General features: G+C 43.8%; 1 protein-coding gene across 2 annotated transcripts in view; it reads right to left on the minus strand.

Moving 5' to 3' along the window:
- PIGG (phosphatidylinositol glycan anchor biosynthesis class G) overlaps window positions 1–20,821 on the minus strand; it is a 90,602-nt gene that overhangs the window by 24,731 nt on the left and 45,050 nt on the right. The window contains exons 12-13 of one of the 2 annotated variants that reach the window (XR_009115912.1): window positions 15,903–16,066; window positions 14,701–14,873 (exon numbers count right to left, since the gene is read on the minus strand). Coding sequence is in view for 1 of the 2 variants with exons in the window: in XM_058043919.1 (XP_057899902.1) it covers window positions 15,903–16,066 (164 nt within the window). In the remaining variant the exon portion in view is untranslated. The remainder of the gene's footprint in view (window positions 1–14,700; window positions 14,874–15,902; window positions 16,067–20,821) is intronic. The other variant, XM_058043919.1, reaches the window with a different exon arrangement.

A 20,821-nucleotide genomic window follows, 5' to 3' on the forward strand; every position in this document is an offset into this window, starting at 1 on the left:
GAAGTGGCGGAAGGAAGGAAGGAAGTGGCGGAAGTGTCGGAAGGAAGTGGCGGAAGGAAGGAAGTGGCGGAAGGAAGGAAGTGGCGGAAGGAAGGAAGTGGCGGAAGGAAGTGGCGGAAGGAAGTGGCGGAAGGAAGTGGCGGAAGGAAGTGGCGGAAGGAAGTGGCGGAAGGAAGGAAGGAAGGAAGGAAGGAAGGAAGGAAGGAAGGAAGGAAGGAAGGAAGGAAGGAAGGAAGGAAGGAAGGAAGGAAGGAAGGAAGGAAGGAAGGAAGGAAGGAAGGAAGGAAGGAAGGAAGTGGCGGAAGGAAGGAAGTGGCGGAAGGAAGGAAGGAAGGAAGGAAGGGGCGGAAGGAAGTGGCGGAAGGAAGTGGCGGAAGGAAGTGGCGGAAGGAAGTGGCGGAAGGAAGGAAGTGGCGGAAGGAAGTGGCGGAAGGAAGTGGCGGAAGGAAGTGTCGGAAGGAAGGAAGGAAGGAAGGAAGGAAGTGGCGGAAGGAAGTGGCGGAAGGAAGTGGCGGAAGGAAGGAAGGAAGGAAGTGGCGGAAGGAAGGAAGGAAGGAAGTGGCGGAAGGAAGTGGCGGAAGGAAGTGGCGGAAGGAAGTGGCGGAAGGAAGGAAGTGGCGGAAGGAAGGAAGGAAGTGGCGGAAGGAAGGAAGTGGCGGAAGGAAGGAAGGAAGTGGCGGAAGGAAGTGGCGGAAGGAAGGAGGAAGGAAGGAAGGAAGGAAGGAAGGAAGGAAGGAAGGAAGGAAGGAAGGAAGGAAGGAAGGAAGGAAGGAAGGAAGGAAGGAAGGAAGGAAGGAAGGAAGGAAGGAAGGAAGGAAGGAAGGAAGGAAGGAAGGAAGGAAGGAAGGAAGGAAGGAAGGAAGTGGCGGAAGGAAGTGGCGGAAGGAAGGAAGTGGCGGAAGGAAGTGGCGGAAGGAAGGAAGTGGCGGAAGGAAGTGGCGGAAGGAAGTGGCGGAAGGAAGGAAGGAAGTGGCGGAAGGAAGTGGCGGAAGGAAGTGGCGGAAGGAAGTGGCGGAAGGAAGGAAGGAAGTGGCGGAAGGAAGGAAGGAAGGAAGTGGCGGAAGGAAGTGGCGGAAGGAAGTGGCGGAAGTGGCGGAAGGAAGGAAGTGGCGGAAGGAAGGAAGGAAGTGGCGGAAGGAAGTGGCGGAAGGAAGTAAGGAAGTGGCGGAAGGAAGTGGCGGAAGGAAGTGGCGGAAGGAAGGAAGTGGCGGAAGGAAGGAAGTGGCGGAAGGAAGGAAGGAAGTGGCGGAAGGAAGGAAGTGGCGGAAGGAAGGAAGTGGCGGAAGGAAGGAAGTGGCGGAAGGAAGGAAGTGGCGGAAGGAAGGAAGTGGCGGAAGGAAGGAAGGAAGGAAGGAAGGAAGGAAGGAAGGAAGGAAGGAAGGAAGGAAGGAAGGAAGGAAGGAAGGAAGGAAGGAAGGAAGGAAGGAAGGAAGGAAGGAAGGAAGGAAGGAAGGAAGGAAGGAAGGAAGGAAGGAAGGAAGTGGCGGAAGGAAGGAAGGAAGGAAGGAAGGAAGGAAGGAAGGAAGGAAGGAAGGAAGGAAGGAAGGAAGGAAGGAAGGAAGGAAGGAAGGAAGGAAGGAAGGAAGGAAGGAAGGAAGGAAGGAAGGAAGGAAGGAAGGAAGGAAGGAAGTGGCGGAAGGAAGGAAGGAAGTGGCGGAAGGAAGTGGCGGAAGGAAGTGGCGGAAGGAAGGAAGGAAGGAAGGAAGGAAGTGGCGGAAGGAAGTGGCGGAAGGAAGGAAGGAAGTGGCGGAAGGAAGGAAGTGGCGGAAGGAAGGAAGAAGGAAGGGAAGGAAGGAAGGAAGGAAGGAAGGAAGGAAGGAAGGAAGGAAGGAAGGAAGGAAGGAAGGAAGGAAGGAAGGAAGGAAGGAAGGAAGGAAGGAAGGAAGGAAGGAAGGAAGGAAGGAAGGAAGGAAGGAAGGAAGGAAGGAAGGAAGGAAGGAAGGAAGGAAGGAAGGAAGGAAGGAAGGAAGGAAGGAAGTGGCGGAAGGAAGGAAGTGGCGGAAGGAAGTGGCGGAAGGAAGGAAGTGGCGGAAGGAAGGAAGGAAGGAAGTGGCGGAAGGAAGGAAGGAAGGAAGTGGCGGAAGGAAGGAAGGAAGGAAGGAAGGAAGGAAGGAAGGAAGGAAGGAAGGAAGGAAGGAAGGAAGGAAGGAAGGAAGGAAGGAAGGAAGGAAGGAAGGAAGGAAGGAAGGAAGGAAGGAAGGAAGGAAGGAAGTGGCGGAAGGAAGGAAGGAAGTGGTGGAAGGAAGTGGCGGAAGGAAGTGGCGGAAGGAAGTGGCGGAAGGAAGGAAGGAAGGAAGTGGCGGAAGGAAGGAAGTGGCGGAAGGAAGGAAGTGGCGGAAGGAAGTGGCGGAAGGAAGTGGCGGAAGGAAGTGGCGGAAGGAAGTGGCGGAAGGAAGGAAGGAAGTGGCGGAAGTGTCGGAAGGAAGTGGCGGAAGGAAGGAAGTGGCGGAAGGAAGGAAGTGGCGGAAGGAAGGAAGTGGCGGAAGGAAGTGGCGGAAGGAAGTGGCGGAAGGAAGTGGCGGAAGGAAGGAAGTGGCGGAAGGAAGGAAGTGGCGGAAGGAAGGAAGTGGCGGAAGGAAGGAAGTGGCGGAAGGAAGTGGCGGAAGGAAGTGGCGGAAGGAAGGAAGGAAGGAAGGAAGGAAGGAAGGAAGGAAGGAAGGAAGGAAGGAAGGAAGGAAGGAAGGAAGGAAGGAAGGAAGGAAGTGGCGGAAGGAAGGAAGTGGCGGAAGGAAGGAAGGAAGGAAGGAAGGGGCGGAAGGAAGTGGCGGAAGGAAGTGGCGGAAGGAAGTGGCGGAAGGAAGTGGCGGAAGGAAGGAAGTGGCGGAAGGAAGTGGCGGAAGGAAGTGGCGGAAGGAAGTGTCGGAAGGAAGGAAGGAAGGAAGGAAGGAAGTGGCGGAAGGAAGTGGCGGAAGGAAGTGGCGGAAGGAAGGAAGGAAGGAAGTGGCGGAAGGAAGGAAGGAAGGAAGTGGCGGAAGGAAGTGGCGGAAGGAAGTGGCGGAAGGAAGTGGCGGAAGGAAGGAAGTGGCGGAAGGAAGGAAGGAAGTGGCGGAAGGAAGTGGCGGAAGGAAGTGGCGGAAGGAAGTGGCGGAAGGAAGTGGCGGAAGGAAGTGGCGGAAGGAAGGAGGAAGGAAGGAAGGAAGGAAGGAAGGAAGGAAGGAAGGAAGGAAGGAAGGAAGGAAGGAAGGAAGGAAGGAAGGAAGGAAGGAAGGAAGGAAGGAAGGAAGGAAGGAAGGAAGGAAGGAAGGAAGGAAGGAAGGAAGGAAGGAAGGAAGGAAGGAAGTAAGTGGCGGAAGGAAGTGGCGGAAGGAAGGAAGTGGCGGAAGGAAGTGGCGGAAGGAAGGAAGTGGCGGAAGGAAGTGGCGGAAGGAAGTGGCGGAAGGAAGGAAGGAAGTGGCGGAAGGAAGTGGCGGAAGGAAGTGGCGGAAGGAAGTGGCGGAAGGAAGGAAGGAAGGAAGTGGCGGAAGGAAGGAAGGAAGGAAGTGGCGGAAGGAAGTGGCGGAAGGAAGTGGCGGAAGTGGCGGAAGGAAGGAAGTGGCGGAAGGAAGGAAGGAAGTGGCGGAAGGAAGTGGCGGAAGGAAGTAAGGAAGTGGCGGAAGGAAGTGGCGGAAGGAAGTGGCGGAAGGAAGGAAGTGGCGGAAGGAAGGAAGTGGCGGAAGGAAGTGGCGGAAGGAAGGAAGGAAGTGGCGGAAGGAAGGAAGTGGCGGAAGGAAGGAAGTGGAGGAAGTGGCGGAAGGAAGGAAGTGAAGGAAGGAAGGAAGGAAGGAAGGAAGGAAGGAAGGAAGGAAGGAAGGAAGGAAGGAAGGAAGGAAGGAAGGAAGGAAGGAAGGAAGGAAGGAAGGAAGGAAGGAAGGAAGGAAGGAAGGAAGGAAGTGGCGGAAGGAAGGAAGGAAGGAAGTGGCGGAAGGAAGGAAGTGGCGGAAGGAAGGAAGGAAGGAAGGAAGTGGCGGAAGGAAGTGGCGGAAGGAAGTGGCGGAAGGAAGGAAGTGGCGGAAGGAAGGAAGTGGCGGAAGGAAGGAAGTGGCGGAAGGAAGGAAGTGGCGGAAGGAAGTGGCGGAAGGAAGTGGCGGAAGGAAGGAAGGAAGGAAGGAAGGAAGGAAGGAAGGAAGGAAGGAAGGAAGGAAGGAAGGAAGGAAGGAAGGAAGGAAGGAAGGAAGGAAGGAAGGAAGGAAGGAAGGAAGGAAGGAAGGAAGGAAGGAAGGAAGGAAGGAAGGAAGGAAGGAAGGAAGGAAGGAAGGAAGGAAGGAAGGAAGGAAGGAAGGAAGGAAGGAAGGAAGGAAGGAAGGAAGGAAGGAAGGAAGGAAGTGGCGGAAGGAAGTGGCGGAAGGAAGGAAGGAAGTGGTGGAAGGAAGTGGCGGAAGGAAGTGGCGGAAGGAAGTGGCGGAAGGAAGGAAGGAAGGAAGTGGCGGAAGGAAGGAAGTGGCGGAAGGAAGGAAGGAAGGAAGGAAGTGGCGGAAGGAAGGAAGGAAGGAAGGAAGTGGCGGAAGGAAGGAAGGAAGGAAGGAAGTGGCGGAAGGAAGGAAGTGGCGGAAGGAAGTGGGAAGTGGCGGAAGTGGCGGAAGTGGCGGAAGTGGCGGAAGTGGCGGAAGTGGCGGAAGTGGCGGAAGTGGCGGAAGGAAGGAAGGAAGGAAGGAAGGAAGGAAGGAAGTGGCGGAAGGAAGGAAGAAGGAAGAAAGGAAGAAAGGAAGAAAGGAAGAAAGGAAGAAAGGAAGAAAGGAAGAAAGGAAGAAAGAAGAAAGGAAGAAAGGAAGAAAGGAAGAAAGAAGAAAGAAGAAAGAAAGAAAGAAAGAAAGAAAGAAAGAAAGAAAGAAAGAAAGAAAGAAAGAAAGAAAGAAAGAAAGGTGAAGCACATGTCACAAGGGACAAAGGAGGGAACAGCAAAGCATGTGACAGATAAAGCCCACATGAAAGACAGAGAGTATGTGAGAGAGAAGGCAACATGTGTGTAAAGATGACAACATGCAGAAGGGAATGAAAGATACATAAGAGATGAAGTGTGCAAAGGAGGGAAAATGCATGCAAGAAGAAACACAGAAGTGGAAGCAAAGGTCAAAGCACAAGAACAAAGTGACAGAATAAGAAAGGGAAGTTCAGAGTTACAAGGAAAAAAATGGCACATGAGAGAGGCACAGCACAATATTCAGGCGAAAGGCAGGAGAGGCAAAGCACGCAGAAGAAAGCAAGCACTGGATAGCAGGGAAAGCATGAGAGGGAATGTACATGCAAAAAACATACAGAGTCATTTAGGCTGGAAAAGACTCTTAAGATCTTTGAGTACAACCATGAACCCAGGTCAAGTTCACCCCAAACCATGTCCCAAAGTGCCACATCTGCACATCTAAATACCTCTAGGGATGGTGACCCAGCTACTTCCCTGGGTAGCCTGTTCCAGTGCTTGACAATCATTTCAGTGAAGAAATCCTATCTAAACTTCCGCTAACCCAGCTTGAGGCCACTTCCTTTTGTCCTGTGACTTGCTGCTTGGAAGTAGAGACTGACCCCCACCTAGCTGTAACTTCCTTTCTGGTAGAGAGCCTCCTTTTCTCCAGGCTAAATAATCCCTCTAAGCTGCAACTCATAGGACTTGTGCTCCAGACCCTTCACCAGCTCCACTGCCCTCTCTGGATATGCTCCAGCCCCTCAATATCCTTCCAGTAGTGAGGGGCCCAGAACTGGACAAAGCACTCAAGGTGTGCCCTCACCAGTGCCAAGTACAGGGGGACAGTCACTGCCCTGGTCCTGCTGGCCACACTATTGCTGATACAGGCCAGGATGCCATTGGCCATTGTGACCCACCTGGGCCCTTGATGTTCTATGAGTATTCCCCTCCCAATCCTTTCCCACCAAGAAGTTTTCCAGCCATTCTGCTCCCAGCCTGTAGGTTGTTGTGATCCAAGGGTAGGGACCTGGAACTTGGCCTTTTTCAGTATCATACCACTGGCGTAGGCCCATCAATCCTGCCTCCAGATCCTTCTCCAGGGCCTTCCTGTCCTCCAGTAGATCAACACTTCTACCTAACTTGGTGTCACAACTTAATCCCCTTGTACAGATCACTGATAAAGATACAGATGAGGGGCAGGCAAAGCAAAGCACATGAGAAAAAGGCAAAACCCATCAGAGAGAGAGAGGGAAATGTGGGTGCAGACATAAAGAGAGAAGAAGCTTCACAGTGAGAGGGGGAAGAGATGCAGGAAAGGAACAACAGAGAGGAGGAAGAACAACTGGAGATAACGACAGAGGGGAGAGAGGAAGGGAAGCCACTCTGCTTTGGGAAGGACTCTCAAAAATGCTTGAAAGACAGATAGGAAATCCCCAAGAAAGAGGAAATGCAAATCTAAGAGGGAGGAAAAGCAGGTTCAAGACAAGCCAAAGCAGGGTATGGCTGGGGCAAGCTCTACAGATTTAGAAGAAAAACTATAGAGGTGGAAAGGATAGAGAACGAGTGAGAAGAAGAAAGCACAAGTGAGACATTGCAAGCTTAAGGAGGCATAGTGCATGCAAGAAAATTATGTCTGTCAAGAGAATACATACAAAGGAGAAAGTAAAAGATAAAGATACATAGAATGAGGGAGGGAAGTCCTAGAGAAAAAGGCATGTGAAAGAAGAAGGGTGAGGGAGAAGATGAGGACCCAGGTAAAAGATTTAACAAGGGGCAGAGAAGGACAGTGCAAGTAGTTTGGATTTGAAAGTATCTGAGTGCATATGAAAGCTGGAAAATCTGTGAGGCATGGGAAGGCATGCAACAAAGGCGAAAAGCTGCAAAAGGGAAAGGAAGACACAAAAAGGATAAACAAGAGACATAAGGATGCACAAGAGAAAGAAACAAGAGACCAAACATGCACATTCAAATGACAGAGGGAGAGCATTTGCATGCTTGCAAGAGGGAGAAAGTGCATGAGCAATGAGAGTTGCATGCGTGAGAGGGGGAAGCATACAAGGGGGGAGCTGCAAGATGGGAACACTCAAAAGAGGAGAGAAGTGTGCCAATCAGGAGAAGAGCATAAAGGTGAGGGAAAAAGGCAAGAGAGAGGGAGAAAGATGTGTGAAAGAAGGGGAGAAGTGTGTGAGAGAAGATGTAAAGAGCACATAAAGCAGGAAGAACACATACATGAGAAGGAGCAAGCATGACTGAGATGGAAAAAGTGAGGAAGAAAGAAGGGGAAAAGCCTTGATGGGGAGTCAGGGAGCCATGAAGTGTGAGTGAGGAAGTGTGTGGGGAGGAAAGCTCATGCAGAAGCATGAAACAGGAAGAAGCGTGCTTGTGAGAGGCAGAACCATGAGAGTGACAGGAGGGTACTGAGGAGGAGAGCACAAGAGTGGGGAAGCCCAAGAGAGAGAGGTAAGCATAGCCAGGACAGGAAGCACAAGAGGCACAAATCAAACACATGTGGCAAGTAGGAAAAGTCTGCATGTAAAAGAGGCAGGAAACCCAAACACAAGGGATGATGAAAGCACAGCCATGAGAGACAGGCAATGTGCACAAGAAGGGTAAGTGTCTGACAGGATAGGAAAGGAGGGAGGGGGAAGGAGAGAAGACAGGTGTAGCACCATAGACAAAGAGAGAGACTGACACAGTGAGAGAGAGGAGAATGAACAGAGGTATCAAACCACATCCAGGTGCCTCTGTTTTACTGGGACACCTCATATACATAAAAAAATGTTTACTCCTGTAATTCTATGCTTTCCATCTTGGTCTGTCTCAGTCTGCATGCAGCGGTCTTATCTCGATTGAAGTGTGAGAGGGAGAGATGTGTTGCACATGCAAGCGAGAAAAAGTATGAAAAACAGGTGCAAAGTGTGTCCAAGAAAGAAGGGAAGTTTGGGGTGGGGTGCTGGTGGCAAGTGGATAACAAGAGAGGTATAGGGAAGATACCAAACAAGCTAAAGAAAAGGATACAGAAGAATGAGAGAAGAGACAGCAGGCAAGATATAAAGAAGGACAGTGAGTCAGAGACAGCAGGAAAGCACACAGGAAAATGAAATCTTCATTTTTTAGCAGCACCAAGCTACACAGCTCTTCATCTACTATCAGCTGGGCTGACTAATCAAACTTTTCTTACATGGTAGTGTAGAAAGACCTAATCCCTTCTCCATGCAAACTTACTAAAATTCCTCCTATTGCAGAATGATGTGGTTGTTTTAGTTTTCCTCTGTTAAGTTCCAGTAAGCACAGTTCAGTAACAATAGGAAGGACTGCTATAAGTTTATTTACAGACACAAAACTTAACCAACCTTTCATTACTATCTTTTCAGCTTTTCAAGTCCTTTTAGAATCCTGCTAACAGTTTCTGACTACACTGTCATTATTCTCTGAGGATACTCTGCATGCTTACCACTGGAACACAAAACTTCCCCTAGGCTACTCATGTCCAACACAGTTAATACTGATTGTCTTAATATATTCAATAAGCTTTGCATGTATTAACATTTAATGAACTCTTTTGTGCAAGCAACTTTGGGAAATCTAACCATATAGGAGGGCAGAAAAATGCTGTCTCACAACACAGAGGTTCCAAACAAAAATAAAGAACAAATACTTTTTGTACAGCAAAGTGCTACTACATACTTGCACAGTAGGTAGTTGCAGTCTAAAGATGCAATGAGAACTGTCAACTCAGCTATGTGCTCTTGAGCAAAAGTCACATGAAAAACAGAAGAACAAGAGGAAGAAGACAATGTAACCATGACAACCTCAAACCAGAGCTTGGGCAGAAATAAAAAAGATTTTCAGGACCCATTCAATTCAGTATTACCCACAAAGAAAAAGTGATAGACCATTTCAATTTAAAAGTGTAGCTGATATTACTCAAAGTGGTCTCTACCTAAGACTACAGTTCTGCTGATGAGAACAAATCTCATAGCAATTGCAATAAACAGCATCCATAAGACCATTTAAAAGCCAAGTGAGTAAGTCTCAATGATTTGGGCAGTAGCTAGCACACTGGAGGACAAGTTCTCAATTAGGGTCATCAGTCATTACTGGAAAGCAAACCTCATGTTGGATATGCTAACTCCACCAAAAATTAGATTTTAATTTTTTAAGCTCTAAATCTGTTCAGACACTTAATTTTATCTACAGAAAGCAAAAATAACCTAACCTACACTCAATCTGTTTACTCATAAATTCTGTGCACACAAGTTTCCTTAATACTTACATAGAAAGTGCTTCAGCTCCTAAAACTGATTAATGGAGCAAAAGGATGATATTTATTTTGCAAATGGCTTGCAGGTAACTTGTTATTTGTTTATAACAGAAGCAACCCTACTTTGCTCGATCACTTTCCAATTAGAAAATACTTTTCAACACTGAAAGTCATGGATGCCTGGAGGAAGCCTCATAGGAAAAATCAGTGTCTCAACAACATGAAAAAGGAATGACTGAAGAGGTATCCATCACAGAGTAGTAACAAATCCAAGAGAAATCTTCAGCCATCTCTACAATGACAGCATCTCAGGAAAAACATAAGTGAGTAGAATACTCCTCTAGCTCGTGGCAATAAAACCCCCAGCCTAGTTTCAGCCAATCACTTCCAGATTTCCATACATTATCAACAAACAAGTAGATGACCTTTGTATTTCTTTTTATTTATTTAGAGAATGAGACTGCTACAGTATAACAGATAACAAGTATTACAATTTTAGAGAATGCAGCAGCATATACTCATAGATGCCAACATTTTTTCAGCTTACACCTTGTTCAGCTAATCTAAGTAAGACAGAATGAATTTAAACAGAAGAATTAAAAACTGTTTGTATAAAATATTGAAGGGTTCAGTGGAAAATGTTTGAACTGTCCTTTGTCTTTAAGGAGACACTTTCTACCTAGGACTCAAAAAAAGGTATTGAAACACTCACTGCATGTCCACCTTATGTCAGAAGGAAAAGTTTTAATGCATTAACGTGGGTAGTGAATGGGGGTGTCTTAGATTGCAAATGGGGTTGTCTATTCTATTGCCATCTGTTAGAGGTGGGGCAGTTATCTTCTCTTAATTGGGCAGTTTTCTTTATCTTTTCCATGACCCATCCTCCCTCCAGGAGATATATTCTGCTAATGGGCCACTGAGTCTCCCTGCATGATTGATAAAGTGCCATCATCCCACTGTGAGATGCTTTGTTCAGGGGGAGGAGCCAAGCATTCCTTCCAAAATATAATCTGAGATATGGAACACAACAGGCAGCCTCTTCTCACTGGATTCCCACAGGAGCAGCTTTCTTCTCCATTAGATTCCCAGAGGAAGACCAGGCCCATCTACACCACCACTGGACCATCAGAGGAAGATCATGCCCTTCTACAGGATCCCTGCTCCAACAGAACCACCCCTGTCACTGCAGGAGGATTGCAGCCACCATTCAATCAGACTGCTACCAACACCCTGACCCACGGGGTGTCAGGTTGTATTCTGACTCTGCCAGTGTTCTTTTGTATTACTGCATTTTTATTTTTCCTGATAAAGAACTGTTATTCCTACTCCCATATCTTTCTTGCCTGAGAGCCCCTTAATTTCAGAATTCTAATAATTCAGAGGGAGGGAGTTTACATTTTCCATTTTAAGAGAGGCTCCTGCCCTCCTTAACAGACACCTGTGTTTTCAAACCAAGAAGGGGGACTCAATCAATCAAACACATTAGGCTGAAGATAGCAAAAGCTGATATGAACTGCTGAAATTCCTTCAGCTAGAACACCTTCCTAATTCTGTTTAGATCAGCATCATAAAAGAATTCAGAGCAAAATTTAAGTTTGATGTGCCAGTGCTCTACATTAACAGAGTCAAGGCATAACATTAAAGTTATGCAACTATTAACACCCTCCTGTTGGGCATACATCCATTTTTGCTACCTGAAAGCCATTTGCTAATGTGAAAGCACTGTTACAACTTTTGATATCTGAGGAACAAAAACTAATAGGCATGCAGGCTTCTAGTGCTAGGAAACACCCACCAGTTCACCCTGACACCTAACTAAACCAACTAAAACACAGATTTCAATGTGCTGGTAATCTGAAAACTATCACGATGCCTAACTGAAGAGTGGTAATTACACAACACTGTGAACATCACCCACATGACAATTTTGTTTGGGTAGGAGCTCGGAAACTGAATCCATATGGAGTGTACTGCACAGTGAGGTCATATAATATAGGTTAAATTATCCAACAACACGGCCCTTTCCAGTTTTAAGGAGTGAAAACCCCAAAGTTCTAATCCAGATCAGAGCAATAGAGTGGTCACTGTAAAAACTACCTTTTATACGAACCAGGTACTCACAGGAATTTATGCAAGTCACACACAGAACACTTGGTTAAGTTCAGGCATCAGTTTAATCAGTACTCCCCATCTCAAAAATAGTTTCAAGAGTTATTGCACAGTTTCCATGGAGACTGAACCTAAAGAGTTCTTTCTATTTCTGTCTGTGAAAATCCCTTCACATTTATGCTGCCAAGTTTCTCAGGAGAGCCTGAACGATTAAAAGTGGCAGTAATATCCATGTTAGTGTCTATCACATGCCACTTAATTATTTTAGAAACACATTTACCTTTCCATATGAGGAGAATATCTTATAGTTTCACGAGTTTATTCAGATGAGAGCAAATTGTTTAAGGACTTCCAACTATATTTCCACAGCAAATGTACTATCTGAAAACATCCTTATCTTCTATTCCACCTTATCATACCAGCAAAATACTGGTATGATACATGGGCTACATGTATCTAAAGCACTTTCATCTCACAAGTAGGCTCCTAATGTCTCTTATCACATCTCCATAAGCAAACTGGTATTTTCTGATATTTTCCTAGCCTAGTTCAGACTGGGAAAAGTGGACATTTAGGTGAACTGATAAACTATTGAGATGCTGTAGAAATTCCGTCTGAGGGCCAGTCACCAGTGGTCAACCACAGGATGTCACAGAGGGGCCAGTACTCCTTAATGACTTCACTAATGAAGCAGGTGATGGGGCAGTGCCCCCTCAGCAGGTCTGCACAATACACAACTGGGAGGAGTGCTTTGTGCGGGAGCTGGCTCAGCAGATGGTCTGCTACTACTCAGGGGCATCTTGACAGGCTGGAGAAATGGACTGACAAGAAATTCAACATGTTCAACAAAGGGAGATGCCAAATTCTGCACCACACACCAGAACAGGCTTGGGGCTGACCATCTGGAAAGCAGCTAGGTAGAGAAGGATGTATGTCATTCCTGCTGGACAACAAGTTGAGCATAAGCAAGCAATGTTTCCATGAACCAACCCAAGGCCATAGTGCAAAAAGTGGAGCCAGCAAGTTGAATAAGGTGATCTTCCCTCTCTGTTAAGTAGTTGTGAGATCACACTAGGGTTCTGGATCCAGTTTTGCGGTCTCCAGTACAAGACAGACATGGGTCTACTGGAGAGAATGCACTGAAAGCTCACAAATATGTTTCAGAGACTGGAGCATCTGACAAAGTGAGAGGCTGAGAAAGCTGGGACTGTTTAACCTTGAGCAGACAAAGTTTGGCAGGGTTCTCACCAACGTTCATAAATGTCTCACAGGCACAAGAAGATGTACTCAGACTCGTCTCACTGGTGCTCAGTGAAAGGATGAATGATACATAACAAATTGCCCTTAAACACTGGTGAACAACTGTTTAACTCCTGGAACAGGTTGTTCAAGAAGACCCTGGAATATCTCTGCCTGCTCTGACTGACCCTCCTTTAAGCAGGAGGGCTGGACTCCAGACTCAGGTATTCTGCGACTTCATAAATGCAAAGTGCCAAGAGAGGGAAATGAATGTATGTGTACTTGCACCTATGCAGGGATGCCCAGTGCAAGAAGGTCTGGTAAGCCAACCCAAATGATGCAGCTGTTAATTACATGGACTCTGCTAGAGTGGTTGAAATTAACAAAGACAGCCCTGGAATCAGGCTTTTCTATCCAGGCCAACCTCCTCAGATGCAACAGCTGTTAAACAGGCTGCAGAATGCAAGGCTCTTTGCTAAGAATGATACTCCTGAGTGGTTCTGGGCACATCTTAATCTTGCTCTCAGAACCACAATCAAAAAGCAGAGGATTGAATTCCACTGACCAAAGCATATTGCTATAAAGCAGTTAGTAAGAAGCTTTTATAAAGAACATCCTAAAGCAGCTAGCATTTTTTTAAAAAAAGTTCAGTGTCCCATACACTTAAGAAAGCACATGAAGTAGCCAACCCCCTGCCTTCTTCTTCAATTTCAGCTTTGGTTCCAAGGAGTAACAAGCAAGTAATAAGAACCATTTGGACAGCAATGGCAAAGCACAAGAATAAAAAATAAAAAGCATATAGACCAAGTTCCGAGCAGATTAACAAATCAATTTAAGCAAGTCCCAGCAGCTAGAGATTCCAGTCCACATTTATGGACTGTTTCATTGAGGAAACAACCTTACCAGTTGAAAAAAATGAACCTTAGAAAGGGTAGAGACACAAGCTGCTTGATGGAAACTACTTACATAAGTGATGTGGGAGTTACTGGCCATAGCTACCCGCTTGAGAGCAGGTTAAGCCAGCTCTGTACCTGGCAACACTACTAGCTGAGATTTAATCTGCAAAAATTCAACCAGGAAAATATCAGAACAACAAGAAACACTGTTGTAGAAACAATAATGTAGAGGCACATTATTTGAAGTAATATTAAACAAGTGCAGACACTCAAAGATTTTGTCACCTAAAGTTTTTCGTTATTTTGTGAGAAGAGCTTTCCAAAACATGCTGTATGTTATCATTTTCTCTTCATTGTATGCTAGTGTTCATCACAGTCTGCAGCCTAGGTTTTAAACAATAAAATTGAAGTTCTTTAAATTACACAAGCTAAATTTTTTTTCTCCTTCTTCCCCAGAGAATGCCACCAAGGCAGTGCTCTCTACTCTGCCTGGAATCCTCCAAGATCAAACCAAAAGTGCCAGTTCAAAAGCACCTACAGTACAATGACGAAGAATGGAGAGTTAGACTACAAGAAAAAAACTCAACATGGCAGAAACACGGATGTGAACTCTTAAAACAGCACAGAGCTATTTTAACAAATCACACTAGAGGTATAAAGGAATTGGGAAAATCAGGACATTGAAAGAATGCAAGCAATACCCAGATTCATGGGTAACATATTTACCAGAAGACAAGTGGCAACACTTTTTATATGTACAGGTTCACTATTTTGTAAAATAGAGTGAAAGAATGGAGAACACTTGAAGAGTTTGGACACTGGAAAAACGTATTGATTGAGCAAAGCAGTAACTAAAGCTAAACTGGGGAGCATTAGAAATAGAGTTATAACTCAGTCTGGTGTCAAGTCAGCAGGCAGTAAGGAAAATTCAGGAAAGGGCTTTCTAAGGTTACACAAATCAAAACAACAATATTTAGTGTACTCCACATATACTCTTGCTGAAGCAAAAAAATGAACAGGGTGAATGAACAGAGAAAAGCCTAGCTTTCAGAAGTATTATATTCAAACACCAGTACTTAGACCAAAGTATCAACCTATTTAAGACCAAAGACAACTTCAGGGTAGCTGGCCTCAGCCTAAGAGGTAAGGTTCTACAGTGAGTCTCTAATTTACACAAAGAAGTGCATGAGTAGATCAATACAATGGCCCAGCACTGGTCTGCATAAATCCACAGCAACAAGAGACTGCCCGACATCTTTACAGAGACAAGTAGCAGACAGGCAAACCAGTGAACAAAGGTTAATAATTCTGAATACCTGTTAGGGGCCTGTTAATCCAGAAAAATGGACACAGTGACTGGGCACAAATTTAGTCTGGTACAACAGGTCCCTCCTGGCTCAAAAACCTCCACTGGTCTGTGCAGTTTTGTCAGCTGGTGATCCCATCTCCCTACACCTTTAATGAGCCAACACAAGTACACAGGGTAGGCCTAGCACAAAACAGAGAAGCAAAAGGAGAAGAGAGAAGCCAGAAAACAAAAAATCACTGACAGAGTGAGACCAATGACACTGTGTAGATAAAAGGGAGTCAGAGGTTTACAGATGTTGACAAGTAAGGTAAAAATTTGTGATAAACTAAATACTGCCTAAAATCCCACCTCCTGAGCCTACTGTAATATTTTTACAATCACTAAAAGAAAGTAGATAACAGAGAAAAGACTCTGAGATGGTAAGAATTCTGTCACTGTCAAATGTCAATTCTGGGAAAATTCATTAAGTTTGGCATTTGTACATTGATATGATACAATAACTCCCCTATTTAAACATATTGTACCACACAGTTTAAATACCCTGAACGATGAGTTAAAAGCAGTTTTAGAGAGTCCAATCGGATGTTATATGCACACTCCTAAATTACATTACCTCTTTACAACCGTCTTAAAATTCTAATTCCAATGCAATAATTCATTTTACTTTAACTCATCCACTACACAAGATACCCAAATAAGTACAAATATTTTAGCTACAAATGACTGCAATAACCAGTAACACACAATAATATTAATGTGTTTTATTTATAAAACTTGGCATGTCACTATGTCCTAGGATATTCAAAGAACATCATGTTAGTTAAGTTTGAATTCTATTCTAATACTTTAAAAAGCCCTTCTCAGATCTCAAAAGGTTTCAAGAAAAAATGTTTTTAGGCAGAACATGCTGTCATAAAAAGAAAAAAAAATTAAGTAATTTAGCACAGCAAACTGAGAACTCATTAAGAAACACAATTAGGAAAACATGCAGGTATATTCCCAAAGCAAAGCTTCTGCAGATAAAATGGAACTGGTAGAGTTAGGTGAACTTATACTAAAAAAATTCACATGCATTTTTTTAATACAAGACTAACTTTCACGGAAAAAGACTATGTGAACAAAAACTTCTTTGCAAACATACACACTTTATAGATGGTGTTTATAACTGCAGTGAATAGAGGAGCATTACTTTAGTTCAAAAATTATTACCTCCTAACTTCAGAACTCAAGTAGCAGAGCAGATGGATGGCCCAAAGGAAAGGTCCCGCGTATGTGGCAAATGCTGTGAGGAAGATAGCTGGTATCTCCACATAGCTGTCTAGTCCCACAAAACCTGCTGAAATGTCCACAGTAGCAATGCCATTTGAATTTCCCTGAAAATAGGGATAAAACAGTAAATATCCAAATACCTACAAAGATACATTTAAAATACATTAGAATAATATTAACTATTGCACCCATAAAGGACTTACTCTTTGAATTGCTTTACAGTACAGCCATATTCTTTACATCTGACTTTCAATAATACAGCTTACCAAACAAGTGCTTTTAACTAAAATTTACAGATTAACAAAGGCATAAACAGCATGCTACTTTGTCAGTCTTATTTTTTCTGCAAATTAACATGCCTATTGTTTAGTAAGTTACATTAAAAAAATAAAGAATTTAAAATAAACAGCTCCATTTGCTGATTTCAGACACATTAATGAAAAAGATGCATTATTTTTGTCACACAAGGTTAGAACACAAGATTTTAGGTCTGCTGCCTAAAATTACACCAGGAATAAATATTTCTTGCCCTTAGAGACAGCAGGACTCTAAATCAGAGCTGTAATGGAACATTACATCGCCCACCTGCCTGCCTCACAGCACAAGTTCCTGCATGTAAACAGATTAAGACAGGCAAATTTAGAGAGGCTTCTCCTTCTCAAGTCCCTGTACTACATAAGATTGCATTGAAATAGACCAGAAGTCAATCTATATAGCCTGAATCATCAATAAAAGGCATTTAAAACTACCAAGAGAAAAACAGAAGGAACATACAGCAATTAAAGTACAAAGAGCTGTCAAAGTCTGGCATGTTTTACCTAGTTTTCTTTTCCAGTGGCCAGGACCACTAAATAACAAGAAACAATGTAAAATTGAAGGAAGTATTTTCGATTGAAAATCCAAAAGTACTTAACTTTACCCAAATACCTAAAATAACAAACACACCCTAAGATTAAGGCAGAATATTTCTTAAATTAAAAGGTCACAGATAGGTTTCCTCAGACTAGTGAGAAAGCTCTCAGATATTCTTGCTGTACCCTGAGAAACTGACCAGTTTCTACAGCACTGATCTTCTAACAGCCATCAAACACTCTTTTTCCACCTACAGAATCCCAGAACAACATTAATGTAAGGACAGTTGTCACCACCAATAGCCTTGGACTCAATCCCCACAGAGCATATGAGGAGTGGTAGCTCTCCATTTCCCTCAAACCTGACCTCAGGTCACCTGAGTGACTGCAGTCCTCTTGAACTGCAAGTTAACCCAGCAAGGAAGTGCTATCATCAAATACACATTTCTGTCACAAAGCCCAGAGCACACAGGGAAGCATAAAAGATAGGCAGCTCTTTTAGGTACATAACTAATGAGGCATCAGCAAAAAACCCTATTCCTGAGACAGCTCTAAAACCTAAGAGGAAAAAAGGCATCTGTGTTGATGGAACCATTCAGAGCCCATCATGAGTAGTCACCATCTCCATCAATCTCACCATGAAGATATCCCCAGAATGTAAGGGGAGCCTGAAGTTGTAAGAGGGCTGTATGGTATAGACTTTACCAAGATATCATACAGTATAAAATTCTTCACTTATGACTATTAGTCTTCCTCATTTTAACTTTCATCATGTAGCACTGTAGTAAATCATTGCACCAGCATATCAATTATTGTTATGCATTTAGTGTAATGCTCAGAAATGCCAGGAGCAAAGCACAGCACAACAAAGGACAAGCAGCTAAAAAAAAAAAAGCGTGTCTGTGCCCTAGAACCTGTAATATGAGACTGCACAAGGAAGCTGCAAAATAAGACTACTTCTCAGGTTTAACCAGTACAGACTGAGGTCATGGCAAGACCAGAAAAGTAAGTACTCTGAGTGCTGAGCAAGGTGCGGCTTCTCAATAAGCTACAGTCTGAGAGGGACAGGTAGGGAAGGAACCTGCTCCATTTTCCTCCAGTCCCTGTCAACAGCAGCAGGTCTTTTGCCCACCTCATCTACTTATTTTTCATTGCCCTTCACTGCATGATGCATACACAGTAGAAAAGCTGAGATATTAAGAGATCCTTCCTGCTTGTGTCATGAGGTGCTGAAAAGTCTCTTTACACTGCTTAATCCTCACGCACATGGCTGATCTTCGGCATCTCGGGGCAACTCCCCATGTCACTGTATATGCGAAGAAGCAAGAATAAATGCTACCCTGCAGCGCATGTCACTGATCCTACAGACCTGGTGCAGGCAAAAATATGTACTTCCCTATGGAAGGTAGTCAAGGCAAGCAAGGAAGTTGGAGGAAGGAACAGGTTCTCCTTCTCCTCAGCTCCCTGAGTCCCTTCCCCACAGGGCTCACTCCATCTGTCTTTGTTTAAAGTGACATAGCTGTAGAACAAGGACGCACACATCTGGATCCACACACAGCTCCAATCACACTGCAAAGCTGTCCAAACATCTTATTCCTACTGTGAATCTGAGTCTCATGGATACTACTGCCACTGTTCTACTGGAAGAGTCCCAGTGAGTAGGAAGAAGTATTTTTTTCTTCACATTAAATATCTTTCTCCAAGACAAATTCATGTACTTACACTAAATTTTCAAAGCTATAAATTCTAATATGCCACACAATAACAAATAACTGACAATTCAGAGTGCCTCCTTTTATTTTAACATACCACGCTAGTATTTCAGAAAAGATTGGCCAGAAAGGTTCTGCTGTCTCTGGACAGACCTTGGAGGTTTCAAGACCCTGAGCCATCTCGTTTGACCTCACAGTTGACACTGTTCTGAAAATGGGACTGAACTGTGAATCCTTTCCAACGTAAATTATCCTACAATGCTTTCAAATCATAACAAGAAAAAGTTAAAATCACTTTAAATAGTCACTCAGTCCATCTCTTTACTTAAAGGCAAGTCGAATGAGATCCAAATAATTCTAAATATACAAACCTATTTCGGTTTCTTCTAGTGATTAAGAACCACCAGAAACTGGAATTGTATTTTCTTTCTCCCATTCTGCAGATATACTGCTGTAAGCATGGCAACAAAACTCCACAAGACTAATAAATAAATACATCAAATTTTTGTTCATTTATGAGCATTCACACAAGGAAACAACAATATTTTTAGCAATATTTACAGCAAAATAAGTTTTTTATGAGCTGGGCTATTAAAGAGAAAAAAACCCCAAGTAATTTATTTCTACTCTTACTGTATTTTAAGGACAAATAGTAACGATAAAGATACAACATACTTTTGGGAAATGACTGCTGAGTTATGAGATGTGCACAACTCAGGGCTTAGGAGAAAACAATCAATTATTCAAGCTGATTGCAAAATTCATCAAGAGATTCTCAAGCTTGCAATAATATCCCAATAAATAAGTAGTATTCTGACTAAATCTATTAACTTCATCTATTTTTGACAATACTGGAATATTTTAAACTTTCCTTCACTTCATCAATTCACACAAAGTGATAAACCAAGTCCTTAATTACTAAAACAAGACTAGAAAACAAATTGGGTTTACCCAGTTCCACATTAATAAGACAACACTTTATCCAGACAATCTCTAGAAACCTCCAAGCATGAAGACTACACAACCTGTGTGAGCAACCTTTTTGCTCTGCTTAATATTCACAAAAATCTTGCTAAAATGCTGGAAAAATGATATTACACATAGCCTTCCCATTTAATTTACAACTGTTTAACAAATTTGCCTTTTAGATCCAAACTGCAAGAAAGCAGAAAGGGACTTTGGTTCTGCAAATGAAGAGAAGCTGGGAAAAGAGTGTGAAAACTAGGCAGGTGAGCGCAGTAAGTCAGGACTCTTCAGTGGCATGCCTACATCAGGGCTGGATCCAGAAATAATGATCAGGGCTAGATGTAGCCCAGGGATTGCAAGTCTGTAGTGACAAGGCAAATCCAAGATTAGGCCAGAAAGCCCAGCCATCAGGTCCAGGTCCAGGGCAGGTTCGAGAAAGTTTAAGACAGGCACACACATACCTGCTTACATAGCTGGCATAAAACACAGATGGTAAAGCATCAGATTAAAGCAGAACCAGAATGGAAAGAAGAGCCAGGCCTTTCCTGCTGCTTTTCTACCATCAGCTCCTCTCTCAATCAAGGACATGACCCTGAAGTCTGCTAACTAAACTGAGACAAAAGATGCACTCAGGGTTCAGACACAGACGAAATGCAGAATGCAAAACCAAGTGTATTATCAAGGTGTTTGTCTTCAACCCATCCTTATTTTTTTTTCCTATTACATTCAAAATTAAAAAGTTAACTTCCACACCCAGGCACTTCATTTTTTCCCCCATGTTCTTCAGTTATAGCAACTGATTAATAAAAAGTAGTATCGGTTCCTGTCAGCCTTGCTTATTCTGTACACTTGGGATTTTTGCAGATCTACTTCCATGAAGTCTTGAAGGACTCTACAATACTTTTTTGAAAGAACAGTGCCTCATTCATTAAAAATGCTATCCTGAACAAGGCTATTTTTACTATCATATTCAAAAGGCCATCACTTACAATCCACACTCAGCAAGACAGAGTTACTCCTTTAGTCATTATGTAACATATCGTCTACCAAGACTTAATAAAGACTCAGCAACATGGGCAACTCTCATTTACTTCATAATCACACCAAGACATGTGCAAAAAGTAGTTCTCCAAACCTCTCTCCTACTTCCAGATGGAAGCATTCCATATCTCATTTATTTTTTGCTTCTCCTGCCTCATTTAGCCAGTACAGTATAAATTTAGCATCCAATGTGATCTACATCACCAGTGAATTTCAGTGGTATTCAGTTTTTGTATTTCAACCATAAGCCTGCTATTTTTTTGTATGCTACATTACATCTTTATGTCTG

The sequence above is a fragment of the Melospiza georgiana genome, chromosome Z, assembly GCF_028018845.1.
Source record: "Melospiza georgiana isolate bMelGeo1 chromosome Z, bMelGeo1.pri, whole genome shotgun sequence".
NCBI lineage: Eukaryota > Metazoa > Chordata > Aves > Passeriformes > Passerellidae > Melospiza > Melospiza georgiana.